The sequence below is a fragment of the Castor canadensis genome, chromosome 6, assembly GCF_047511655.1.
Source record: "Castor canadensis chromosome 6, mCasCan1.hap1v2, whole genome shotgun sequence".
Taxonomy (NCBI): Eukaryota; Metazoa; Chordata; class Mammalia; order Rodentia; family Castoridae; genus Castor; species Castor canadensis.
In genome coordinates this window covers 176706101-176728203 of record NC_133391.1, presented here as the reverse complement: position 1 = coordinate 176728203, position 22103 = coordinate 176706101, and the positions used below count along the sequence as shown (strand labels likewise).

The following is a 22103-nucleotide window of genomic DNA, read 5'->3' as shown; positions in this document are numbered from 1 at the left end:
CTTGCCTAGCATGTGCATGGTCCTAAATCTGTCCCCAACACCACAAAGAGAAAAGAAAGTGAAAGAGAGAGAGAGAGAGAGAGAGAGAGAGAGAGAGAGAGAATAGCAAATATATTAAAGTGATATATCTTGTTAGTGAAAGTACAAGGACCATATCGTACTGGAGGGAGCATAACAACTTCTTATGTGGCAATTTGGTGACGTATGTCCACTCTACAGCACAGCTGTGACCAGGTCACCCCCTCATGGCAATGCACCCAATGCACATTCCTGGGATTGTGGATGGCGTCAGATGGTGCAGGCACAGAAATTAAAAACCCTAAATTGATTTGTGGTAAACTGAATCCATGGCATAAAAATTGTGCACCCTGCCCTAGAATATTCTAGGAACATAAGGTTGACTTAATATTTAAACATCGAGCTGTGTAATCACCACATTAAGAGAATAAAGGAAAACAGTCTCTAGTCATCTGCAGAATATCATAAAATTTTTCACAAGCTCAGAATGAAAAAAGAAACTCAATTTTGGGCTTAGGATGATGGCTAAAGGGTGGAGGGTTTTCTGGGGTAAAAATGTCCTAAAATTGCTTGCAGTGAGGGTTTGAGCAACTGAGTGAGGTCTTGATTATAGACCTCAAGACTCCTTACGGAGCCATGGGGAGAGCAAGGGTGTGAAGCAAACAGAAGACCAGTGGGCCAGAACAAAGTGAGGAACTGACCACCAGACAGAGCCGCACAGCAAGGGAAAGGGCCAGAGAACTCAGCCTGTGACCTTGAAGGACAAACTCATATAAGAGCCTCTGTTCATCAAAGAGAAGGCTGAGTGGGCAAAGAGGTGTGGAGATAGCCAGTTCCAGAAGATGTTAAACCACCCTGGGAACAGGTGTGGAAGGGTCAGCAGCCCACAGGAAGGGTAACAGGCAGCACCTGACGGGAGGAGAGCTGAGCTCCAAGCGCACAGACCAATGTTCCACATCACGGACCATCAGGGAAATGCAAACCAAACTCACAACTTTCTGTGGCAGGACACCAGGCATGCGAGGCATGAACAAGGGGACCCCGAGGACCGCCTGGGCTGGCCGGGGGGTGTGGAGGGGTGCCGGCTCGACTGTTCTTAGAAACTCTTCAGCAGCATCTTCTATGTTGGGCACCTGCTTGCCCTAGGAGGCAGGGACCCCCTCTGTGTGCAGAGGGGCGCAGCCAAAGAAACACAGACACGTGCCAGGAGATGATGGTGGCTTTTGGTATAATGGACGCTCACCGTGCAGCAATAGGACAGTGGACAACTCATGGCACATCCTCCCAGGGACACAGTAGCCATGACAGCACTCGCTGGGCCTCACCACCGCGGGAGCCAAAGGCAGAGACTGGATGTTCCAGAGTCTGCAAAGTGAAGCTATGGTCTCGGCAGGTGAGGGGTGTGCCTGGGAGGGGACAGGGGGTACCAGGATGAGGACTGAGCGAAGTTCCAGCCCAGGCAAAAAAGTTTGTGCAACCCTGTTTTGACAGCCAAAAGCTGGGTTTGGTGGTGCATGCCTGTCATCCCTGTGACAGTGGGAAACATAAAATGGGAGGAACTCAGTCCAGGCTGACCTGGGTAAAAAGGGAGACCCTATCTCCAAAATAAGCAAAGGGCTGGGGAGTGGCTCAAGCAGTAGGGCAGTTCAAACTCCTGTGCTGCCTAAATAAATAAACAAATCACACACAGACCTTGGGATGGAAGGAGGTAGTGTGTGTCTCACACATCTGTAAGCAGTGGTCAAATAGAAACTGTTGGGCGTCTTTCTTCGGCCACTGGCTGGAAATGCCACTCCTCTCTGGAGCACACATTGTGTGTAGTAAAAGCGTCATCGCGACCATGATGGAGCAAACTACGTCCTATTGTGGGCTTGGGGCATCCCAGACCATTGGGCAGACAGGTTGTACAGCTATGAATGCATCGGTGGGCACGGACCCTAGTGGAGACCCTTCCTGTGTGTTCATCACACACAATTGGGACCCTCACTGTTCCCCAGTCCCTCTCCTGCCTCAGGGAGGAGCTGCAACAGGCTCAGGGTTGGGGATGCCCAGTTTTTAAGGCCGTCAGGATTTGAAGATGGGGCTCAGATGAGGGGGTGACAGTTTTCTTTTGCAGGTATTAGTCTTCCTGATTATTCTCAAGTAAATTCTAGAAAGAGCAAAAGGCCAAGCCAGTAGTTCACCTGTTCCCTTGAGCTGCCCCACATTTGGGAAGGGAACTTGATTGTCCAGAAGGCCCCGTACGGCCAGCCCTGCTGAACTGGCCCAGAAGGGAGGAGCAGAGGCAGGACAGGTATGGCCACCTGGGAAGGTCTATGCTGAAAGTTGAGTTTGGGGGACAAGCAGAGAGGGGACACCATGGCACAGTTGCTCTGGCTAAGGACCCCTGCTGTAGTGGGACTGCTTTCACAGAAGGCCACCTCCAGGCGCCTAGGAACCAGTGATGCCATGAGACACTGTGAGGTGCCACTGAAGCAGACCTTGCCCGAGGTTTACTTCACACCTGGCTAAGAGGTCAGAACTGCAGATTGAGAATGGTTCTGCCCCAGTCAGCTGCCCCTTGTCCTTAGGCAAGCAGTGTCCAGGTTCTGGGGCAGCAGGGACAACCTGAAATCTCACCTGGACCCTCCACTCAGCATGCAATGGGTAGAGCCTGTCCAAGGTCATGGGGGCTTCAGAAAATGTGAGTGGTGTTGCTGACCCCACGGGGCTTGTGGGAAAGTTCCTATCTGAGTAGGGCCTGGCTCTGGTGGGGACTCCACCCTCCTGCCGGCCCACAGCACCAGTCTTTCTGCCAGAACCATCCCGGGATGTTCTGAGGATGCAACCTGGAGTTAGCATGTGCAGGGTGACAGCCTCTGCACGCTGAGGGCGGCAGGGCGGCTGCTCCAGGGGCTGTGGGTCCCGCCAAGCTCCACTGCCCCCTGCTTCTAGACAGTTTGAAGAGAGAAGAAAGCCCCAGAGGTCACTGACTGGGCCATGCAGTGGTACTTGCATGGGCAGAGGTCCTCACATTGTATGTCCAGAACCCCCACCCTCTTGCCCTCTTCACTGGTCCTACAGGTCAGTCAGGTCACATCTCCTCCCACCCCCACACTGCCCTGCCCTCCTGCCTCCAGGTCCCACCACCCAGCCTGGGTGTCCTGTCCTTTCTTCCTCTTTCTGTCTGTCTCTCTTGTTTCTGTCTGTCTCTGTGGGTGTCTATTTCTGTGACTGTCTCTGTCTTCCTCTGTTTCTGTCTGTGGCTTTCTCTCTATCTCTGTTTTCCCGTTTCTATCTCGTGTCTCTGTCTGCCTGTCTCCATCTCTGTCTGTCTGTCTTCTCTGTGTCTGTGTATCCTCTCTGTCTCTATCAGTATCTCTGTCCGAGGCAGCCTCTTCTTCAGGCCCCACCCTCCCCTCCACTCTCTGCTCCTCTCCCAAGCTAGATGTTCTAAATGCAAACCTCATCTTCCCTCTGGTCTCCACCCTTTCTGAGTTTCCCAGTATGGGGGGGGGGGCGAAGGTCAGGCTCCTGAACTTGCTCCTCCCCAAGCCTTTTCCCGCTTTAGCTGGTCATGGAGCCATATGGGATTGGTGTGAGCCAGCAAAGCGGGGGACAGACGGTTGAGCGATTGGGGCGTTGTCACACCATGGTGCCGAGCACTGATGAGATAAAATAAGTAGCGACTTAATTAAAAAGCAAAGGTCCCGTGTCAGTTCTGGGAAGGCCAGGGTGGTGGAACACAGTGTGGGGAGGGGGTGGGTCAGTTCAGTCCAGAGCTCCTAGAGAGCTGGCCCTGGCGGCTGGACCAAGGCAGGCGGGAAGGGCATGGGAAGTGGAGGGCAGTACGGTCCTCGCCCTCAGGAGGCTAGGTGGGGGTCTTGGAGATCAGGAGGATCCCACAGGGGAAAATACAGGGGAGGCTTGAAAGTCAGAGGGGCAGAGCCCAGCACAGAAGGCATGCCCCGTTCCTGCCCCTGTCATGAAGCCCTCACGTGAAATGGATGCCTATTTGCCTTAGGTCTTGGCTTAGACTTAACTCTGGGGGTGGGGTCCTCTCCTTGGACCCCAGCCTCAAATGCCAGGCCAGGCCCTCTGTCCCCCAGCCCCTCCTGGCACGCAGTGGTCATGATCATCTTCCCGTCTGAACACTCTGTGGTAGGGCACAGACCAGATCCCCGTCTCCATGCAATCCGGACAGCAATTTTAGTAGTACCCATCTCCCCCCCGTCCCCAGTGCACCCTGGAAGGACAGAAACCCTGCAGGGACCAGATGCTAGTGGGAGCCCCAAGCCCTCTGAGGAGTATTAGAGCCCAGAGCCTGGCCAGGAGGGACCCAGGTCGCACCGGGCTCCATGTGAATAGGCCACAGGCTGCTCTCAGGTGGTAGGGCTTCACCTGTCCCCCCTGGCCTGGTGGGCACGCTGCCTGTACTTGGAGAAAGCTAGGAGAGCGGTCCCATCCCAGCTTCCTGTTACAGGTGGGCATGTGTGCGACTGGATTCTGGGCACTCTGAGGGTCTGGGGAAAAGCAGTGTCCTGCTGGGCTGGGCAGAGTCAATAGATACCATCCATCTGCCTTGAGTCCCTCCTCCTTGGGGAGTGGACCTAGCCCTGGCCCTCTGTAGCTATAGGAGAACACACCCACACACCCACCAGGGGCTCACCTGTGCTGTGTCTGCATTTGTCCAGGGGGCGGGGTGGAGCAGCCCGCCCTGCAAAGGGACCTCCTGTCTGCAGCAGGGGGTGGCTCCACCGGCCCCAGGCAGGGCGCCTCTGTAGATAAGGCATTAACAGTGCTGCCTCAGAAGGACAGACGCGCCCTGAAGATCTGCTGACGCCTCACCTCCTTTCAGCCCAGGTGCACAGGGTGAAGTGCCAAAGGTTCTCTATAAAGCACTGGGGCTGCCGGCCACTGCCATTTGCCCTCCAACTCCTGTTCAGCCCGCACGTGCCAGGCTTGCCCAGTGACCACCATGGTGAGGCTCGTGCTGCCCAACCCTGACCTGGAGGACCGGATCCTGACCTTGGATGAGCTGGAAACCATTGAGGAAAAGGAGGCTAGTTCCCGGCCCAAGTGGGACAACAAGACCCAGTACATGCTCACCTGCGTGGGCTTCTGCGTGGGGCTTGGCAACGTGTGGCGCTTCCCCTACCTCTGCCAGAGCCACGGAGGAGGTAGGAGCTGAGTGGGACCTGTGGAGGGGCTCAGGATGAAGCTGAGGCTGAGGCCAGGAGTAAACAACTTGGACATGCAGAGGTCACAGAAAGATGTTCCCCTCTATGGGACTCTCACCATCCCGCTCACACAACAGGAGGAGGAAGAGGAGGAGGAGGAGGAGGAGGAGGAGGGAGATGGTCACCCACATCCAACCTCCACTCGTGGGTCTCAGGAGAGGGATATGTGCCCTGCTAGGGCTGGTGTGGAGCAGGTGCTTTGTCAGGGGTTCAAGGAAAATCTCCTCTGTTGGGGGGGGGAGAAGGGGAGAGGAACAGTCAGCTCCTCCAGGCCAGAGTCCTCCCCTAGGTCAAAGGCTCAGAAGGGTCCACCCTGCAGGCAGGTACCATACGACTCCCGCTGGACAGAGGAGGGACTGGGCTGGGGGACCCTCAGAGAAAAGAGGTAGGTGGAGCCTGTGCTGCTGGACTCCAGGCCTGGCTCTGGACCAACATGTACACAGGCCCATAGCGGAGCTGCCGCTCTCACCAACTCACAAGCCTCGACCTGTGCAGCCAGCTTCACAGAGGATGGTGGCTTTCATAACCCTCCCCAACCTCTCCCCAGCTGCAAATCCCCCCGCGAAGCTGAGCCCCTTCCCTGCTCCCACCTCCTGGTGGTCCATGGCTGCTGCACTTCTAGAGGCTCAGGTTGGCTCCACTGCGGGCATGGTGGTCACAGGCGAGACCCTGACCAGTAGCCTTCTGCATCTGTGTGGGTGGTTCCTGCTCCTCTCAGCCACAGACCCACAGAGACAGCTGCACCCCACTCTGGTCAGGGACAGCCTTGGGCTCCTGGGGAAACTTCCATGGCTATTTCTGAACCCCAGAACCCAGGCTCTCCTTCATCAATGTGCACTCTGTCAGAGGGAGGTTTGAGCAGACCCAGAACAGGCTCTGCGGGGCCCTGGGTGTGCCATGTGGGTGGGGTTGTGTAGGTTCCAAGTATGCTCCATGTCAATGCGATTCTCTCTGACTCAGTGTCCCCTAAGTAGGAGAAAGACCAGTCCCTCACTTGGGCATCGTGATATCAAAGTTCCCCAAGCAAAGTTGAGATGGTCGTCAGGGTCAGTTATGCCCTGGACATGGTTGGGAAGCTGTGCAGGTCAGTGGTTTTTGTCTCTGGTCCAGCCAGCAATTCCCATTGAGAATTGGTGGGGGGCCCTGGGGCTCAGGGGTCAGGTCTCACAGCAAGTGAAGGGTCTGATAGTCCCTAAATCCTGTTGCTCAGGTGGCCTTAGCAGAGCTGCGCTGAGGCCTCCCCAAGGACTCGCCAGCGGGGGGTTGCACTCAGCTAATGGGATCCCAAGCCTGCAGTGAGTAGACCTGGGATCTTCTTCCCTACGTCTAGATAGAAGGGGAGAAGAGGCCGCGGAGCTCCCCTGCATTCAGGACCATGGCCACTCTGGGTGCCACATAGGGTAGACCATCATGCAGATGGACACATGGACTCTCGTGTGTCTGGAGAGAAGGAGGCTAGCCTGAGCCTGCCTCACACACAGTTATTCAACCTTTCCACAAAAGAGTCATCTGTAAGAGTCAGGCTTTGGTAGCATCTAATGAGGGCTCCCACATCCCATAGTCTCTGCTCCAAGCCCGTGATGCATGAAGCCTGGGGACTGTAGGACCCAGCACATGGGAGCTGTGGAGTGGGCAGCATGGCAGGCTTTTGCAGACCCTCAGAGGACAGGTGGGGAAGGAGCCATGCAAGCTCCAGATACAGGCTTGGTTCATTGGGCAGAGTGTTCTGGGCCCTGACTCCCTGAGTGGACCTGGAAAGGCCTGGGCCTGAGTTCCAGGCAGGCGGGCTGGGGTGAGGCAGGCAGAGAAGGGTCCTGGGATGCCCAGGGTCTCAGAATAGCCCTGCTTGTCAGGTGGACATCAGCAGGCCACTCTCCCCTAATACCTGGACAATTGCTCTTGCCTCTCATGGGGATACCAGGTCACTTACTAGGCTTTGGAGACCCCTCCTCTCTTAGGTCCCCATCAGCTTCAATGGAACACAGGGATCTGGTTCTCCCTTCGGGAGCCACATGTCTTTTGATCACTCTGCTCTGGACTGGCTTTGTCCCTCACAAACCAACAACGAGCCTAAAGGAAGTGAAGCCCAGATTTCAACTGGATGGACTCAGGATAGCAGGACCTCATGGCTCTTTCTCCCTGAAGAGGGCTTCTTGTGATGTGTTATCATCACAAGCTTCATGGCAAATTTATTCTGGGCTGTGGCACTGGGCTGGCAGAGAAGACCTGCTGTCCAGGCTGCTCTCCTCATTTGGTCTTCAGAGAAACAGTTAGATGGACTTTGGTGACACAGCTCCCCCAGGCTCCTAGGGAACATGAGACTATGGCAGGCACAGACAAGGGGACAGTGGAGTTGGGCACCGGGGACCCAGGGGAGGCAGCGCCCAGACTGCACACTCTGCTCTCCACGTCTCTTGAGCACTCTGCAGACAAACCCACGTCAGCCAAGCTTCCCGAGCAATGTGGTTCCTGGTGTCACCCCGATAGGGAGACACGGGCAGCCAAGCTCCCAGATGGCTTCAGTTCCGGAAGCTCAGACTGTCCACCCCAATCTGAGAATTTCACACTTGGCGTCTAATGAGTACTTGCTTCTGAGGTGAACGTGTCAGATGGGCAGGTTCTGAGGCCCTTTCTTGGGGACAGGAGCTCAAAAAGGCAGCCTGGATACAAGCAGCCCTGGGTCAAGTCCACCGACTTACCTGGGCAACCCCAAGCAAGCTGCTGTGTCTGCATCCTGGTGTTCTCACCTGTGAAATGTATGACAAATGTGATGGGGGAGAGGGTCAGCAGAGTGGGTCCACACCATGCTTTGCACAAGGGAGAAGGGGGAGCAGGTGCCCACAGCTCCTGCCTCCTCCTTGCCCCGCCTCATCCTTCCCCTGCTCTTCCTCCCCCCTCTGCCTCTCCTCTTCCTCTTCTTCCCCTCCCCCCTTGTGTCTCAAAGTCATACAGGAGAACTGTGTCTCTGTGTCTGTGTATTCCCTGTGACCCTTTCTTTTTCCTCACATTCCCCACTCTGCCTTGACTCCTCGATCTCTGCTGTGCACTTCCATCTGTGTCAGGAGCAAATACCAATGACTCCTGGCAGCCCAAGGAAGTTCCGGTCTCTGGGGACCTTTGGACGTCTGTGCTGCCCCATCCTGCAGGAGGAACTCCAGCATCCCCATGGCTGAGGCCCCCTCCTTCCTCTGCATATTTCCTCTCACCCCTGAGCCTGGGTTTCAAGAACACTTGGTTCTGGAGTCTCTGAGAGACCCTCCTAGCCTCCCACAGGTGCCCAGGGCAGCTCCAAGCTGGTGCCCAGAGCTGAGGGTCACCCCAGGATCCCCCAGCCAAGTCAGCAGGAAGGCCTCCCCACATGGAGTGTATGGAGGCCAGGGATGGGCTCACCACCCCAGCTCACTCGCTCAGCCTGGCCCGGTGGAGGGTCCTAAGGGCCTCTGTGCAAGGAAGGTGCCTCTCTGTCTCTCCTTGTCTGTCTTTCTGACTCTCCGTATCGCTCTGTCTCTGTCTCTCTGTCTCTCCTCGTCCCTTTCTGTCTCTTCAGTCTGAGGATAGAGCCCCTCCCTGGCAGAGTCCTGCTTGTGCCCAGAGGTCCATTGCTGAGAGACTGCAAAGAGTCCTAGAGGACAGAGTCCCAGGTCAGAAGCTGGTGGCCTCCCCGTGTCCAGGGAAGCCACCACCCAGCCCTTTTTGCTTTAGTTATTTTTTTCAAGTAGGGTTTTGTGTTTTGCCCAGGCTAGCCTCAGACCTCAATCCTTTCACCTACGCCTCAGTATAGCTGGGATTATAGCCACACACCACCATGGCCTCAGGCTGAGCACACCAGGTCCCTGGCAACCCTTGAGTGTGGATTGATTCTTATTTTGTGGCTTCAGCCATGAGCTTTGTCCTCACTGAGTGGTTGGTAGACACAGCAGTGCTAATCTCTGCCCATTTGTCCTGCAGGATGGCTGACCCATGCCTGGATGCACAGGCACCACCCTCTGTACTAAGGACAGAGGACCCTAGGGTGGGGAGCGTCCCATACACCCGGCCTGGGGGAGTGGGGTACCATGGTGCACATCTGTATTTTTCATCTGCGTGGAGGTGGTTTGTACAAGGAAAATAGCTTTCCCATTCACTCGGGAGCTGGCTCTGACCGCACAGTGCCCACTTCTCCACTGGCTGGTGTTCATGAAGATCCTTCTTGGTTAGTCCTGGGCTGGGCCTACAGGACTGCAAGAAGCACCCAGAGCCACCTGCTCCCCCATACCCCACACAGGGTCCCTGAGTCTTGAGCTGAAGACCCCACTATTCATACCACCCAAGCATCTCTGAAGCCTGGGCCCTGTGGCCTACGGCTGCTCTCACCGTCCCCTCTGACCCTTTTCCCGCTATACCTTTGACTGAGGGCACTGCATGCTGTCTGTGCCTTCCAGGTCAGACTGGGGACCCACTTGGGACACCTTCACTGACTCCCAATTGCGGCTGTGAGCTTACCTGTTGTGCAGGTCAGCAGAGGGGGCATGACAGGGACACCTGCTGTCAAGCAAGGTAGCCTTCCTTATCTTCCCAGTGCAGACACTCCTTCAGGCACTGAGCTAAAAACCATGGCCTTTTTGGAGCTTCTCACTGCAGGTGTTGGGACTATAGGCCTGGGAGTGTGAGGCCTGCACTTCTCAGTTTGGGTTTTTCTAAAGGGACTGAGAACTAGAGCAAGCTGGGAGTAAATGTGAGTTCAGACTTCTAAATGCTGTCACCTCCCCAAATCTCTTGCCTCCTCTCACCAGAGTCAGCAGCACCCTGGCACTGTCTTCCCATGGGAAGACCTCCACAGACACAGCATTTTTCCTCTGGCTAGCACAACTCTTATTTGTTTTATTTATCTTTTTGGTTGGGGCTGGGGTTTGAACACAGGGTTTGGCACTTGCAAAGCAGGTACTCTACTGCTTGAGCCATACCTGCAGTCCATTTTGCTCTGGTTAATATGGAGATGGGGGTCTTGCGAACTATATACTCAGGCTGGCCTCAAACCTTGATCCTTCTGATCTCAGCCTCCCAAGTAGCTGGGATTACAGTGTGGGCCTCAGTGTCTTGCCTCTGTTGGAGTCTGGTTGGGGACGCAGTGGTGTCATATTTTGTAGTTCTGACAAAGCTCTGGGGAAGTCTCTGTCCGTGCCTGTCCCTAAGGCAGAACGGTGACATTCTAATTCTCCCCATCCCAGGGGCCTTTATGATCCCGTTTCTCATCCTGCTGGTCCTGGAAGGCATCCCTTTGCTGTACCTGGAGTTCGCCATCGGCCAACGGTTGCGGAAGGGCAGCGTGGGTGTGTGGAGTACCATTCACCCGGCCCTGAAGGGCGTAGGTACGTGTCAGCTGGGCTCCCCCCCTGGGCCTGGGGTTTGCAACACAGCCTAGCCCTTTGTCTGCTTTCCCCAACAGTTCTGGGCAGAGGAAATGGCAGGCTTGTCCCTCCCTCCCTGGGGTCTTGGGAAACACTTGGTTAGAATCTATGGGAGTATAGGTTGCAGTGTTCAGGCCAGAACACTCCTGGTCATCAGGAACCAGCCAGGACAGCAGAGGCCACTTGAGTCCCCACAGCCCAGGACAGTGGATGGTTGAGACACTGGAGGAGAGCAGAATGACTCCCACCTGCCCAGATCAGGATCTGAAAGGGCCCAAGGAGCCAGGAGAAGCTGCTGGCCACCTGCACTCACAGCCTCTGTCCTCGAGGAGGCCCTCTGCACCCACTCAGACCCGGGTGTGGTCACTCATTTACAAACTCTGACCAGGGTTGGCCCCCATACCAGGGAACACGGCTCACTGTGACCTCAGAATATGGGTAGATGCTGAAGGAGCTGGAGGGAGGGGAGGAGAGGGCAAGGTCCATGGCAGAAAGGGATTCTGAGTCCAGAGGTATCTGAGCCTGGAACCCAAGGGCCAGAAGTCCACACCCACATGGATGCCTCTCCCTGCCCTCTCCCATTCCCTCTTCTCCCATTTCTCTCTTTTCTGTCTCCTCCCTCTTCTGTCTCTCCTCTCTTTCTTCTTCTCTTCCTATCTCTCCCTTTTTCCTCTCCATCTTGCATTCGCACACACACACACACACACACACACACACACACACACTTGGGTTTTGTGTTAACTTTCAGAGAAGCATGTACACGAAATGCCTTCACAGTCCTGTCTAGCTGCTCCCGAACATTGAGACCATTGCATTGCCACTGTGACTTCTGTTCCTACCTCCCCTCGTGAGTTCTCAGTAGAGAAAGCTTTCCTGAGCACACCCATCTGTCCCTGGTTGGGGCTGGCCAGGTGGGCAGCCCCACAGGCAGGGCCAACCTACTTAGCTCCTCAAAGGCTCTTTGCAAGGGCCCAGTGGCCACCTGCTTGGACATAGGATGCTGGGGGCTATAGGTGGAGAGCAAAGGGACCATGACCGCACTCTGGGTGAGCCAGGTGACGTGTGCAAGTGGGACCACACTTCCGGATTTCAGCCCAGGCTGCCCTTGCTCCTGAGGCTGGGGTACAGCCTCCACCAGGAAGGCCCCTTCCCTGGTATCCAGCTGCCCCTTCCTGATCACTTGCTTCCGGGAGTGGGTGGGCAACACAGACGGCAGGCTCACCTGCCCTGCTGGTGGGATGCGCCCTCCACAGTGACACGGCCCCCTCCCCGGCCACAGGCGTTGCCTCCATGTTCGTGTCCTTCATGGTCAGCCTGTACTACAACACCATCATCGCCTGGGTCATGTGGTACTTCTTCAACTCCTTCCAGGACCCTCTGCCGTGGAATGAGTGTCCGATCAATGAGAACCACACAGGTAAGCCCTCGGCCAGAGCCAACAGGCTGGAACAAGCCATCCCCAACGTTCGTCCTGTCTCGTGATGCAGCTGTGCAGGGCGCTGCCAGCACCTTCTTAGGCAGATGGTCACTTCATGAACAGTCTCCCTCTAGTTTTCTAAGATTTGGGTGCTCATAGATAGATGAGCGTTGTGGAAAAGTAGAGCACCTTTGAGGCAATGGGACATTAAAAAAATCCACTGTGTAGGAAGAAAGCCTTCCTATGTCATGGTGGACGAGGCCATTAGAAGAGGAGCCATGGGCACTTGCAGGGGGTCCTTGTCACCTTCTGGTCTTTGAGGGACTTTCTGGAGAACGTCGCTCCTGGCATCCTCTTACTCTGTGACATCAGGACCCCTGTCCCCTCCCCACCACGTTTCCCTGGGTCTCTGCACAGAGGGGCCACTCTGCTGCAAGTGTCCCATTCCCCCCCACCCCGGCCCTTCCAGGCCTCTTCCTGTGTCCTGTGGGGACGTGTGCTCAACTCATAGGGATTCACACAGCTACAGAGGGGTGTGAGTGGCCTGTCTGGTAACCTCTGGTCCATCCAGCACAGAATGGCTGTGAGGGTTACACGAGTCCTTCACACACACAGGGCCATCAGGATGGGCCCACTGGAGTCAGAGAAGGACAGGTTCTTCCCCACAGTATCCCTGCTCTCCCTGGGGTTTCAGTCTTCCTCTTAGTTGGGCTCGGGGTAAAGCTATAAGCTCAGAGAGTTCCAGTGCCTGCACATAAATGTGGGCATGTGCGTACATGATGTGTGTACACAGGTGTGCTCACAGGCGTGAACCTCGTACATGCGTGCATGCACATGGCTGTGTTTGTTGTCATGAGCGTGTCTGTCCCTGCTGTGGATGCCTGGGGGGTCTCTGCAGCTCAGGACCCCATGTTGCCGGTTCTCCCTGTGTTTCTTTTGTGATGACCCACACCCTGAAATGTAGGTGTGGCTGTCTCCCTCAGGCTACGTGGAAGAGTGTGCCAAGAGCTCCCCTGTGGACTACTTCTGGTACCGAGAGACCCTCAACATCTCCACCTCCATCAACGACTCAGGCTCCATCCAGTGGTGGATTCTGCTCTGCCTGACTTGCGCCTGGAGTGTGCTGTATGTTTGCATCATCCGTGGCATTGAGACCACAGGGAAGGTGTGATGTGGTCGGAGGGGAGGGGGGCTCATGGGTGGGGCTGGAGGGCAGAGGAACCCCGCTCTTGAGCCAGCTGCCCTACTACACCAGGTTCTGAAGGACCTCTGCCCTGGGGCTTGCACACACCACTATTGGAGGGGCCTCTGCTCACCCAGGTTTTCAGATGGTTTAATTTTTTAATTAAAAAAATTTTTTTGCACTTCTGAGGTTTGAACTCAGGGCCACACACTTACTTACTAGGCAGGCAGTCTGCCACTTGAGCCACACCCTCAGTGATCAAAGACTTTAAAAGCTGCATGCAAGAGCTATCCAAAACTTCTCTCTAGTTGAGTCACTTAATCACAATGAGGGAGACTGGAGGAGTGGTGTTGTTCGTGGTAGAGAAGGAATGGCTGACTCCTTCTGCTCTCCTGAGCCCGGGCCCCATCCCCACGGCGTCCCTGCTCCACACGATGTCCCATGTCCATGCAAGTGTTCCCCACAGGCTGTGTACATCACCTCCACACTACCCTACATCGTGCTGACCATCTTCCTCATCCGCGGCTTGACGCTGAAGGGTGCCACCAATGGCATTGTGTTCCTTTTCACACCAAATGTGAGTCTCTGTGGTCACCTGTTGTCCACCCGAGGGCTCCAGACCCTATGGGAGAGGCCCATGCTGGGGACAGGGCCTCGTTAGCTCAGTGCCCTGCTAGTCTCAAAACAAGCTCCCATCTATAGGGTGGCAGCCAGCTGGCTGCTGCCCAGGACAGTCCCATGGAACCCGATGAGGGGGTGGCCCTTGACACATGCATGCCTGTGTGGGGACTGCTGATACCAGTCACAGCCAAGGTCTCTGTCTGGAGCAGATCACGGAGCTGGCCAACCCCAACACCTGGCTGGATGCAGGCGCACAGGTCTTCTACTCCTTCTCACTGGCCTTTGGGGGCCTCATCTCCTTCTCCAGCTACAACTCTGTGCAGTGAGTATGGGGTAGGAGGGTCCCTTCCTGATTCTACCTAGAAGGGCCCAGGCCTTGAAGAGCCCCCAGTGGTCTGCAGAAAGGATGCAGGCGGACCCAGTTCCTTCCACAAATGGAGCATCTAGTGGTGGGTCAAGCAAAGGAATCAGCAAAGGATCTACAGGTGAAAAACACTAGGGAGGGAAATGTCTGGACCAAGCCCACTAGCACAGGTTCAGCCAGGGAAGGCCTTCTGTGCAGGGAGAGGCCTGCAGACAGCAGGGGGCAGAGCTGGAGGAGAGGGCGGGGCCAAAGCAGGGGCGGAGCCAATGTGACAGTGAGGGTGGGGCTGTTCCTGAAGGGTGAGTCTTTGGTGGGCCCGGGTGGGGAGGGCAGGCACTCCAGAGGAGTGCTGGCTTTCCGTGGGTGGGGGTCGTAGCAGGGATTGGGGATAAAGTGGACATCGAATGGAATCAAGGTCCTTGCTGTCACTGAGCTGGATCCTAGGCTTCAGACAGAAGGCCTCCTTTGCCCCTCAGGGAGAAGGTGCTGGAAATTATTTTTATAACAGCTTTATTCAAACACTATATATGCTATGCCGTTCATCCACGTGGAGCTGCAGTCAGTGGCTTTGGCAGAGTGGCTTCCATCTCTGTGATCTGTGCACTGGACTGTCCTGGAAGCAAGCCTGCAGCATGTAGCCTTCTGTGTTTGGCTGTGGCATGTGTCAGTGCTTCCTTCCTCTGTGGACACCTGTAATGTGCTTAACCCCCGACCTACTGGTGGACACTGGTCACTTCCACTTTTTACCGTCGTGAACAGTGCTGCGTGAACATTCTTGCACGGCTGCATTTTCATTTTCCCTGGGTGTCCACCTGGGTGAGGACAGGCAGGTCGTGCACTCTGAGGACCCGCCAGGCTACAGTGCTGCACCACTCCCAGCTTCCACTGGAAGGTGCGAGGGCCTAGGTTTCCCCACATCCTCACTAACTCTTGTGATTGCCTGCATTGGTGTGTAGTGGTCCTCCACGGGGACAGGGTGGCGTCCCCGTTGCATTTCCCCGATGGCTCTCACATCTGGAGAGCAGGTGGAAGAGAGCTGGGTTGGTGTGTTCAGGGTGCACATCCAGGTGGAGTCGGTGTCCTCCACCCAAGCAGATGGAACCCCCAAGGGTTGTGGAGTTGGTGGAGGGTTACCCCAGGCTGAATATGGAGAGGGGAGGGACCACAACCCTGAGAGACCCTGAGCTGAGGCCCAGAGGGGACCACGTCTTCTTGACCCCCTTGAGGGTCAGGAGCACATGTGCGTTTGACAGCAGGAAAGCTACCTGAGGTGGCACAAACCCTGGATCCCTGAGCTGGTTGGGAATCCACCCTGTGGCTGAGCGTCTGTCCTGCTCAGGAGGCCCAGGAGCTCAAAGGGCAACACTGAATGCACAGCCCTGCCTGCCTGCCAGGATGAGCAGGCTCAGTGAGAACATTCCAGGCCTATTTTCCTCCTTTTTACCCTGGGGAGGTGGCTCTCCCAACCCCAGGGTAAGTCCCGAGGACATTCAGGGCTTCTCCTAAGTAAGCACCTATAACAGAAACAAAGAAAGTCCCATTTGTCAGAGAGATGGGTAGGAGAGAGGGGCGTGGGCAGAGGAGGGCCTGGCCTGGCCTCCTTAAGCCTCTGGGGGCCTCTGAGGTTGGTGGCTAGGAGGCCCAGGCCTGACCTTTACCTATAAGGCCCAGGTTGGGAGTTGAGCACATGGCTCTTCGCCCCAGTCCTGGTAACACTGGACTTTTAGAGGGTCTTCACCTGTGGCAGGTGACGAGGGGGATTGTAAAGGTAAGAAGGGTAGTAGCAAGGTCACTGGCAGTCAACTCAGGGTTTCTACATGGCCATCCGGTTGCCTTGAGTCCTCAGTGCCCACATGTGGACAATGGCCTCTGGCCCTCTTCCCACACCACAGCAGAGGCTCAGTCTCTTGTTCATTGCTGGGCTGGGGTTAGGGACACAGCACTGGTCCTGGACTCTGTGGTGTTGCCATGTCCCGACTCTGGGCCGGGGACACAGCGTCCTTGCCTGTGAAAGCAGTCACATGGGCCAGTTTTGGTGCCTTCTCATCCACAGCAACAACTGTGAGATGGACTCTTTGATTGTGTCCATCATCAATGGCTTCACCTCTGTGTACGCGGCCACCGTGGTCTACTCCATCATCGGCTTCCGTGCTACCGAGAGCTACGATGACTGCTTCAATACGTGAGTGGCTGTCCTGGCACCTTGGGCTATGACCCTGCAGGTGGGGTCCAGGCAAGCGTCAGCCCCCTCTCACTGCTTCTAGGAACATCCTGACCCTCATCAACGGGTTTGACCTGCCCGAGGGCAATGTGACCCAGGAGAACTTCGAGGCCATGCAACAGTGGTGCAATGCCACTGACCCTGTGGCCTACTCACAGCTCCAGTTCCAGACCTGCGACATAAACACTTTCCTTTCCCAGGTAGGTCCTGTGGGGCAGTGCAGTCCAACGCCAAGAGTCAGGGCAAAAGAGGGCGGACACCCTTTGCCAGCCCCTGGGAGTCATGCACCTGGGTTTGCATGATCAGTGTCTTGGCCTCCAGAGGAGGAGGACGCCAGGCATCAGCCAAGAGACCAGTTTGCTGTCCACCCATCTGTGACCCTTCTGCCCCTCGCTCTCAACCCCGGGGCCTGGCCCTACCAGTCTCTTATATCAAATACAGGAACATAACCCCTGTGTTCCATTTTTAACATAATTCCTTGTATAAAAATGGAAAAAAATTTACAACTTTGTTTTTGTACTTACTGGGCAATCAGCACCAGGCTCGCTTAAGGACTGGCTAATTTTCTCATTCCACAGTGCCAAGAAAACCTATGAATTTTGTCTCAGAAATGAACAATTTTCAACCCTGCTCTCATGAATAATGAGGTTGACATACTGTTACGTTTTACAGGCCAACATTTAGTCTAATTGCACAGTTTCTTCAGTTGGAAGCCAGCCCATATTTTGGAGGACGTTGGCCATTTTCAGGATATCTGAAAATATATAGACACTCTCTGTGTCTATCTGTAGTGGTCGCCTGTAAAATAGTGGTGAGAGATTCCCAGAGCAGTTGGAGGCAGCAGAGCAGAGAGCTCCTGAGTGTCTCTCGCACTGGTTTTCCCACTGACTTCCAGAGGATAGCTCCTCATGGAGTCTAGGTTTCTCTCTTGAGAGTCTACCACCGGGACCACCAGCCACTGGGATCAGGCGTTACTGCTTCAGTGCATGTGCACGGGCAACACACCTGGCCCACTGCCACCCGAATTTGGACATCTTTAGGGCATGTATCATGGTGTCTTGCTCAAAGAATTCCTTGGCATCCCTGAGCTACTCTGAGCCCAACTGTGTGGGAAGAACTCACCCATGGGCTGGACGCCCATCTGTGGCCATGGCTATGTCTGTCCAACAACACAGGGCTCTCTGACTGCTGCTGGTCAGAACACATAGTTTAGCTTTGAGCTTGACAGACAAACTCTAGTTACTTCACCCTTGTTCAGGGTGGGCTTAGTGAGGCAAGAGCTCTTAGGTGACCAGTGTGGCACGTGTGTGTGGGAGGGGACAAAGGGCTTAGGTGACTGTGTGCCTCTGGTACAGGGTGTGGAGGGCACTGGCCTGGCTTTCATCGTCTTCACCGAAGCCATCACCAAGATGCCTGTGTCCCCGCTGTGGTCCGTGCTCTTCTTCATCATGCTGTTCTGCCTGGGCCTTTCGTCCATGTTTGGAAACACAGAGGGTGTGGTTGTGCCCCTTCAGGACCTCAGGATCTTACCCCAGAATTGGCCCAAAGAGCTGATCACAGGTGTGTGTGTAGCCGGGTGGGCTAGGGTCGCCCTCCAGAGGAGACCCGGCTTGGATTCTCACGGCGACAGCGCAGTGTGGGGCAGGTTCAGCCCTGTAACCACAGCTCTGCTCCCTCTCTGAGCACAGGTATCATCTGCTTTGGGACATATCTCATCGCCTTCATTTTCACACTGAACTCCGGCCAGTACTGGCTGTCCCTGCTGGACCAATACGCTGGTTCCATCCCCTTGCTCATCATTGCCTTCTGTGAGATGTTTGCCGTCGTCTATGTATATGGTGTGGACAGGTAGGAGGGCAGGCAGTGCGGTGGTGACAGGCCACCTCCAACACACAACACTTACCTCAATTACGTAACTGCTGCTAAGGATGAGCTGCGCCCCATTCAGGGCATAGGGGGAAGTTCTGTGTATAGGCTTGACCTTCAGGGGAGCAGGCTGGCATTGGCTTCATCCTGGCCCGTTCTCACTGTCCACTGGGGTCCCAGAGCCCTGGGTGGGCTCACATTTATATTCTGATTGTTCCATCCTGATTTCAATAGCTGTTAATCCCTTCATGCAGAACAGAGTTTGGCACAGGATGGGATTCAAGTTGTAGGACAGGGAATGGTGGGCACGGCCACCTGCTGCCCATGGCTGTCCAGCCTTAGACAGGCTGTGAGGCTGAGAGGAGGTGAGTCTGGTGGCCCTGTGTCTTTATGACCCGCTTGACATGCACCGGGATGTGGGAGAGGATACAAGGCTCTGACAAGGATGAGCTCACATGTCAAGGTGCTGGGTGGATGTGGCAGGCAGCCAGGCTGACCTGGGGCACCTCTGAGAGGAGGCACACTTTTGTAAGGATGGGAGACTTTGCGGAGGCAAGGCCAGGCTGCAGCATCCTAGGATAACACACGATCCAAGTGCAGAAGGACTGGACAGCCCTTGGCCACGGTGAGCCTAGAGTTCTTCTGGAGTCGCCATGATGTCTCTGCTGGTCTCTGCTTGCAGGTTCAACAGGGACATTGAGTTCATGATAGGGCACAAGCCCAACATCTTCTGGCAGGTCATGTGGAGAGTGGTCAGCCCACTGATCATGCTTGTCATTGTCATCTTCTACCTCGTGATCGAGGTCAACAAAGATCTCACCTACAGCATCTGGGACCCTGGCCATGTGAGCACCCAGTCAGTGGCCGGGTGGGGGAACATCCACCAGATTTTCTGAGAGAAAGGAGAGGGGAGGAGAAGTGGGGTAGGTGGACGGGGGGGACATGGGGGAGCGAGGGGAGTCTCAGGTCTTTTCCCCACCCCCATGAAGATCAGGAGGTAGCCGGGGGTTCAGAGGACCTTCTGTCCTCGAGTGTCTGCTTACCCCATATGACTCTCTCCCCAGGAGGACTTCCCCCAATCCCAGAAGATCTCGTACCCAAATTGGGTGTATGCCGTGGTGGTCATCGTGGTTGGGGTGCCCTGCCTCACCATCCCTGGCTTTGCCCTCTACAAGGTCATCAGGAACTGTTGCCAGAAGTCAGGGGACCACCAGGGGCTGGTCAGCACGCAGTCCACAGCCTCCATAAACGGGGACCTGAAGTACTGAATGGGTTCTGGGCCCTAGTGGACAGCAGATGGTGTGGGGAAGAAGAGACCGGCAAGACCCTTGGGAAGTGGCCGGGCTGCAGTGTGTGTGTGAGTGCGCTGTATGTGCACACACATATGGGGATTGTGCAAACACGAACATGCATGTGTGTGCAGGTTGTGCACGTGTGTACATGTGTGGGTGGGTGGACGTCATAATGTGTGTGTGTGGACTTTATGCGTGCACCTGTATGTACATAAGTGTGCACGTGTGTCTGTTGTTTGTGTCTACACACATGTGCATTTGTCTGTGTGTATATTTACAGTGGTGCATGCCTGTGTCATGTGTGTATACACATGTGTGTTGTCCATATGTGTGCGTGCATGAATTTGTGTACACGTGTACATGCATGTATATATGTGCATGTGTGTATGTGTGCACACAAACCTGTACGCAGACCTCTGTGTATTATGCATGTATGAGTGTGTAGACATATCTTGTGCATATAAACGTACATGTGTCCATATGTGTGATTGTATGTTGTACAGAGTGTGCACATACATGTGTGTGCACGCATGCTGCACGCTGTGTGAATATGTGTGCTTACATGTTCGGGGCACATACGCCTGCCAGCTGCCTTCTGCAGCTGTCCTCATTGTGGGTGTGGTGAGGCATGGACTGTGACCCCTGGGGCACCTGGCTCAGGGCTCACCCTTCCCCCCACCCCAAATAGAGTCAAAGTTAAGTCATGGAGTCACCTGACTGTGCTTCATCTGCCATGAGAGGCAGGAGATGGGGCGTGCATGGCTTGCTTGGCTCCTTGTCCACCTCCCACCCCATCCCTGTCCCCTTGCTGTTGATCCTTGGATGTGAGGTCCTGGGTTGTAGGTTTGGATCCTTTTCTTCTCCATAAGAAGGCCTGGAGGCCAGTGGGCCAGCAAGGCTGAGAAGCCTGGGCCTCAGGCTGCCCTGGATGAGTATCTGACCCCGCTAGACGGGGCTTGAGGAATGCTGCTCTGCTTAATCATTGCTGTGGCTACACAGGTTGGTGGGCAGCCAGGCGGACCTCGCCTCAGCCCAACTGAAGGCAGACGCCACCTCGGCGCTTCTGAGAGGACACCAGCTCTGTGAATGTTTAGCCAGATCTTGGAAAAGGAGGGTTATAAGGTAACTTGGACTTGGCCACCATTGCGGAGGACACTCTGTGAGCCCTGGGCACCTTAGTGACCATGAAGTCCGGAAGTCCTCAGCCCCTGTGCTGCTCAGTGAGGTCGGGCTGCACCTGCCCTCTCCCATCGCAGGAGAGTGGTTTATAGATTCGACATCCAGCTTCAGCCAACGGCACTTCATACTCAGAGTGTTTGCACCAACAAAGTGGTGACGTCCTCTTTTCATGGAAAAACTGAAATTTAAGCTGATCTGTATTCTGAGAATTCTCACAGGCAAGGGTGGGACATTCTAGTGAGTCCTGGAGCCATGTTCCTCCCACTCTGAGACACCCGGCCACACTGCAGCTCCCACTGTCAGACTCTCCACATATAAGTCCTTCCCAGACTCTCTTCCATGCACACCACCTCCACCTGGGCACCATGACCTACAAAACCCTACAGAGACAGAGGTGGGCGATTGGTCCCATAGATGGAGGGCCCCATCCCTGGTGGCCTCAGGGGGGTCCCACCTCCCTTTCCCCTCAGGGAAAATGTTGATCAGTGTCCATCAATACATATGCTTCCCTGTGGGGAGGCCTTGCCCAGTGTTCACCTTGAAGAGGCCCTGAGGGCTCCCCATGTGACATCCACTTGTGGTCTCCTGATCAGTGAGCTGTTCTATAGGCCTCGTGTCTGTGATAGAAGTGCAGGTTTGTGGGTGTAAATGTACCTATCGAAATAAATCACTCCTATTTAACACTCTTGGCCTGTGTGTTGTGTAGACACAGAACCGAGTGGGGCCCAAGGCAGACACGATGAACTTGGCGGGGCAGTGAGGTTGAAGGGCCTGGCCCCCATGTGTTGGCCAGGGTCTGGTTTGGGGAGATTTCTCTAAAGAAGCCCGGACACTGTGGTCTGCAGTGAGCTGTCCACTGTGAGCTGGACTAAGAATAGGATGTGGCAGGTGATAGGTGTCACCTTCCGTTGCCCACTGGCAGGTGCGTGTGGAGGACCTTTGCCCTCAGGATGTAGGGGCTGCAGGTGAGGTCAGCTGGGAGCAGGAGTGGCCGGGCCAGGGAAGCAGGAAAAGCAGAATTGTTTGAGACATGCCAGGGCACAGGTGACTTTGGAAGAGATGCCACCCTTGCACGGGACTCTCGTCTGCCTCCTCTCCCTGCCTCCTTTCCCTCAATACTTTCCTTGCTTTTTCCTCTTGCTCGTAGAAGGGTCTTCTGCCAGGCATGGTGGTACACACCTGTAGTTCTAGCTACTTGGGAGGCAGAGGAAGGAAAATGGCAGTTCAAGGTCAGCCTGAGCCATTTTCAGATGGAGTGTGAGATCCTATCTGAAAAACAAATTACAAAAGCTAAACGACTGGGACGTGACTCAGGTATGAAACATCTGCTTAACCT

At 55.2% G+C, this 22103-nt stretch overlaps 1 protein-coding gene across 1 annotated transcript; it reads left to right on the top strand.

Annotated features, from left to right (window-relative positions):
• Nucleotides 1–4772: 4772 nt before the first annotated feature.
• Slc6a19 (solute carrier family 6 member 19) lies at nucleotides 4773–21448 on the top strand. Its single transcript, XM_020182343.2, has 12 exons — nucleotides 4773–5177; nucleotides 10445–10585; nucleotides 11904–12041; nucleotides 13025–13206; nucleotides 13691–13801; nucleotides 14055–14167; nucleotides 16263–16391; nucleotides 16474–16630; nucleotides 17786–17990; nucleotides 18119–18278; nucleotides 18979–19141; nucleotides 19361–21448. The coding sequence occupies exons 1-12, from the start codon at nucleotides 4976–4978 to the stop codon at nucleotides 19562–19564; spliced, it is 1905 nt and encodes a 634-aa protein (XP_020037932.1). The 5' UTR covers nucleotides 4773–4975; the 3' UTR covers nucleotides 19565–21448.
• Nucleotides 21449–22103: the final 655 nt, after the last annotated feature.

Coding starts and splice junctions, on each gene's coding strand:
- Slc6a19 (XM_020182343.2), top strand. CDS start 4,976: ATGGTGAGGCTCGTGCTGCCCAACCCTGACCTGGAGGACCGGATCCTG. Junction 10,586..11,903: donor CCCGGCCCTGAAGGGCGTAG/GTACGTGTCAGC, acceptor CCCCGGCCACAG/GCGTTGCCTCCATGTTCGTG. Junction 12,042..13,024: donor GATCAATGAGAACCACACAG/GTAAGCCCTCGG, acceptor TGTCTCCCTCAG/GCTACGTGGAAGAGTGTGCC.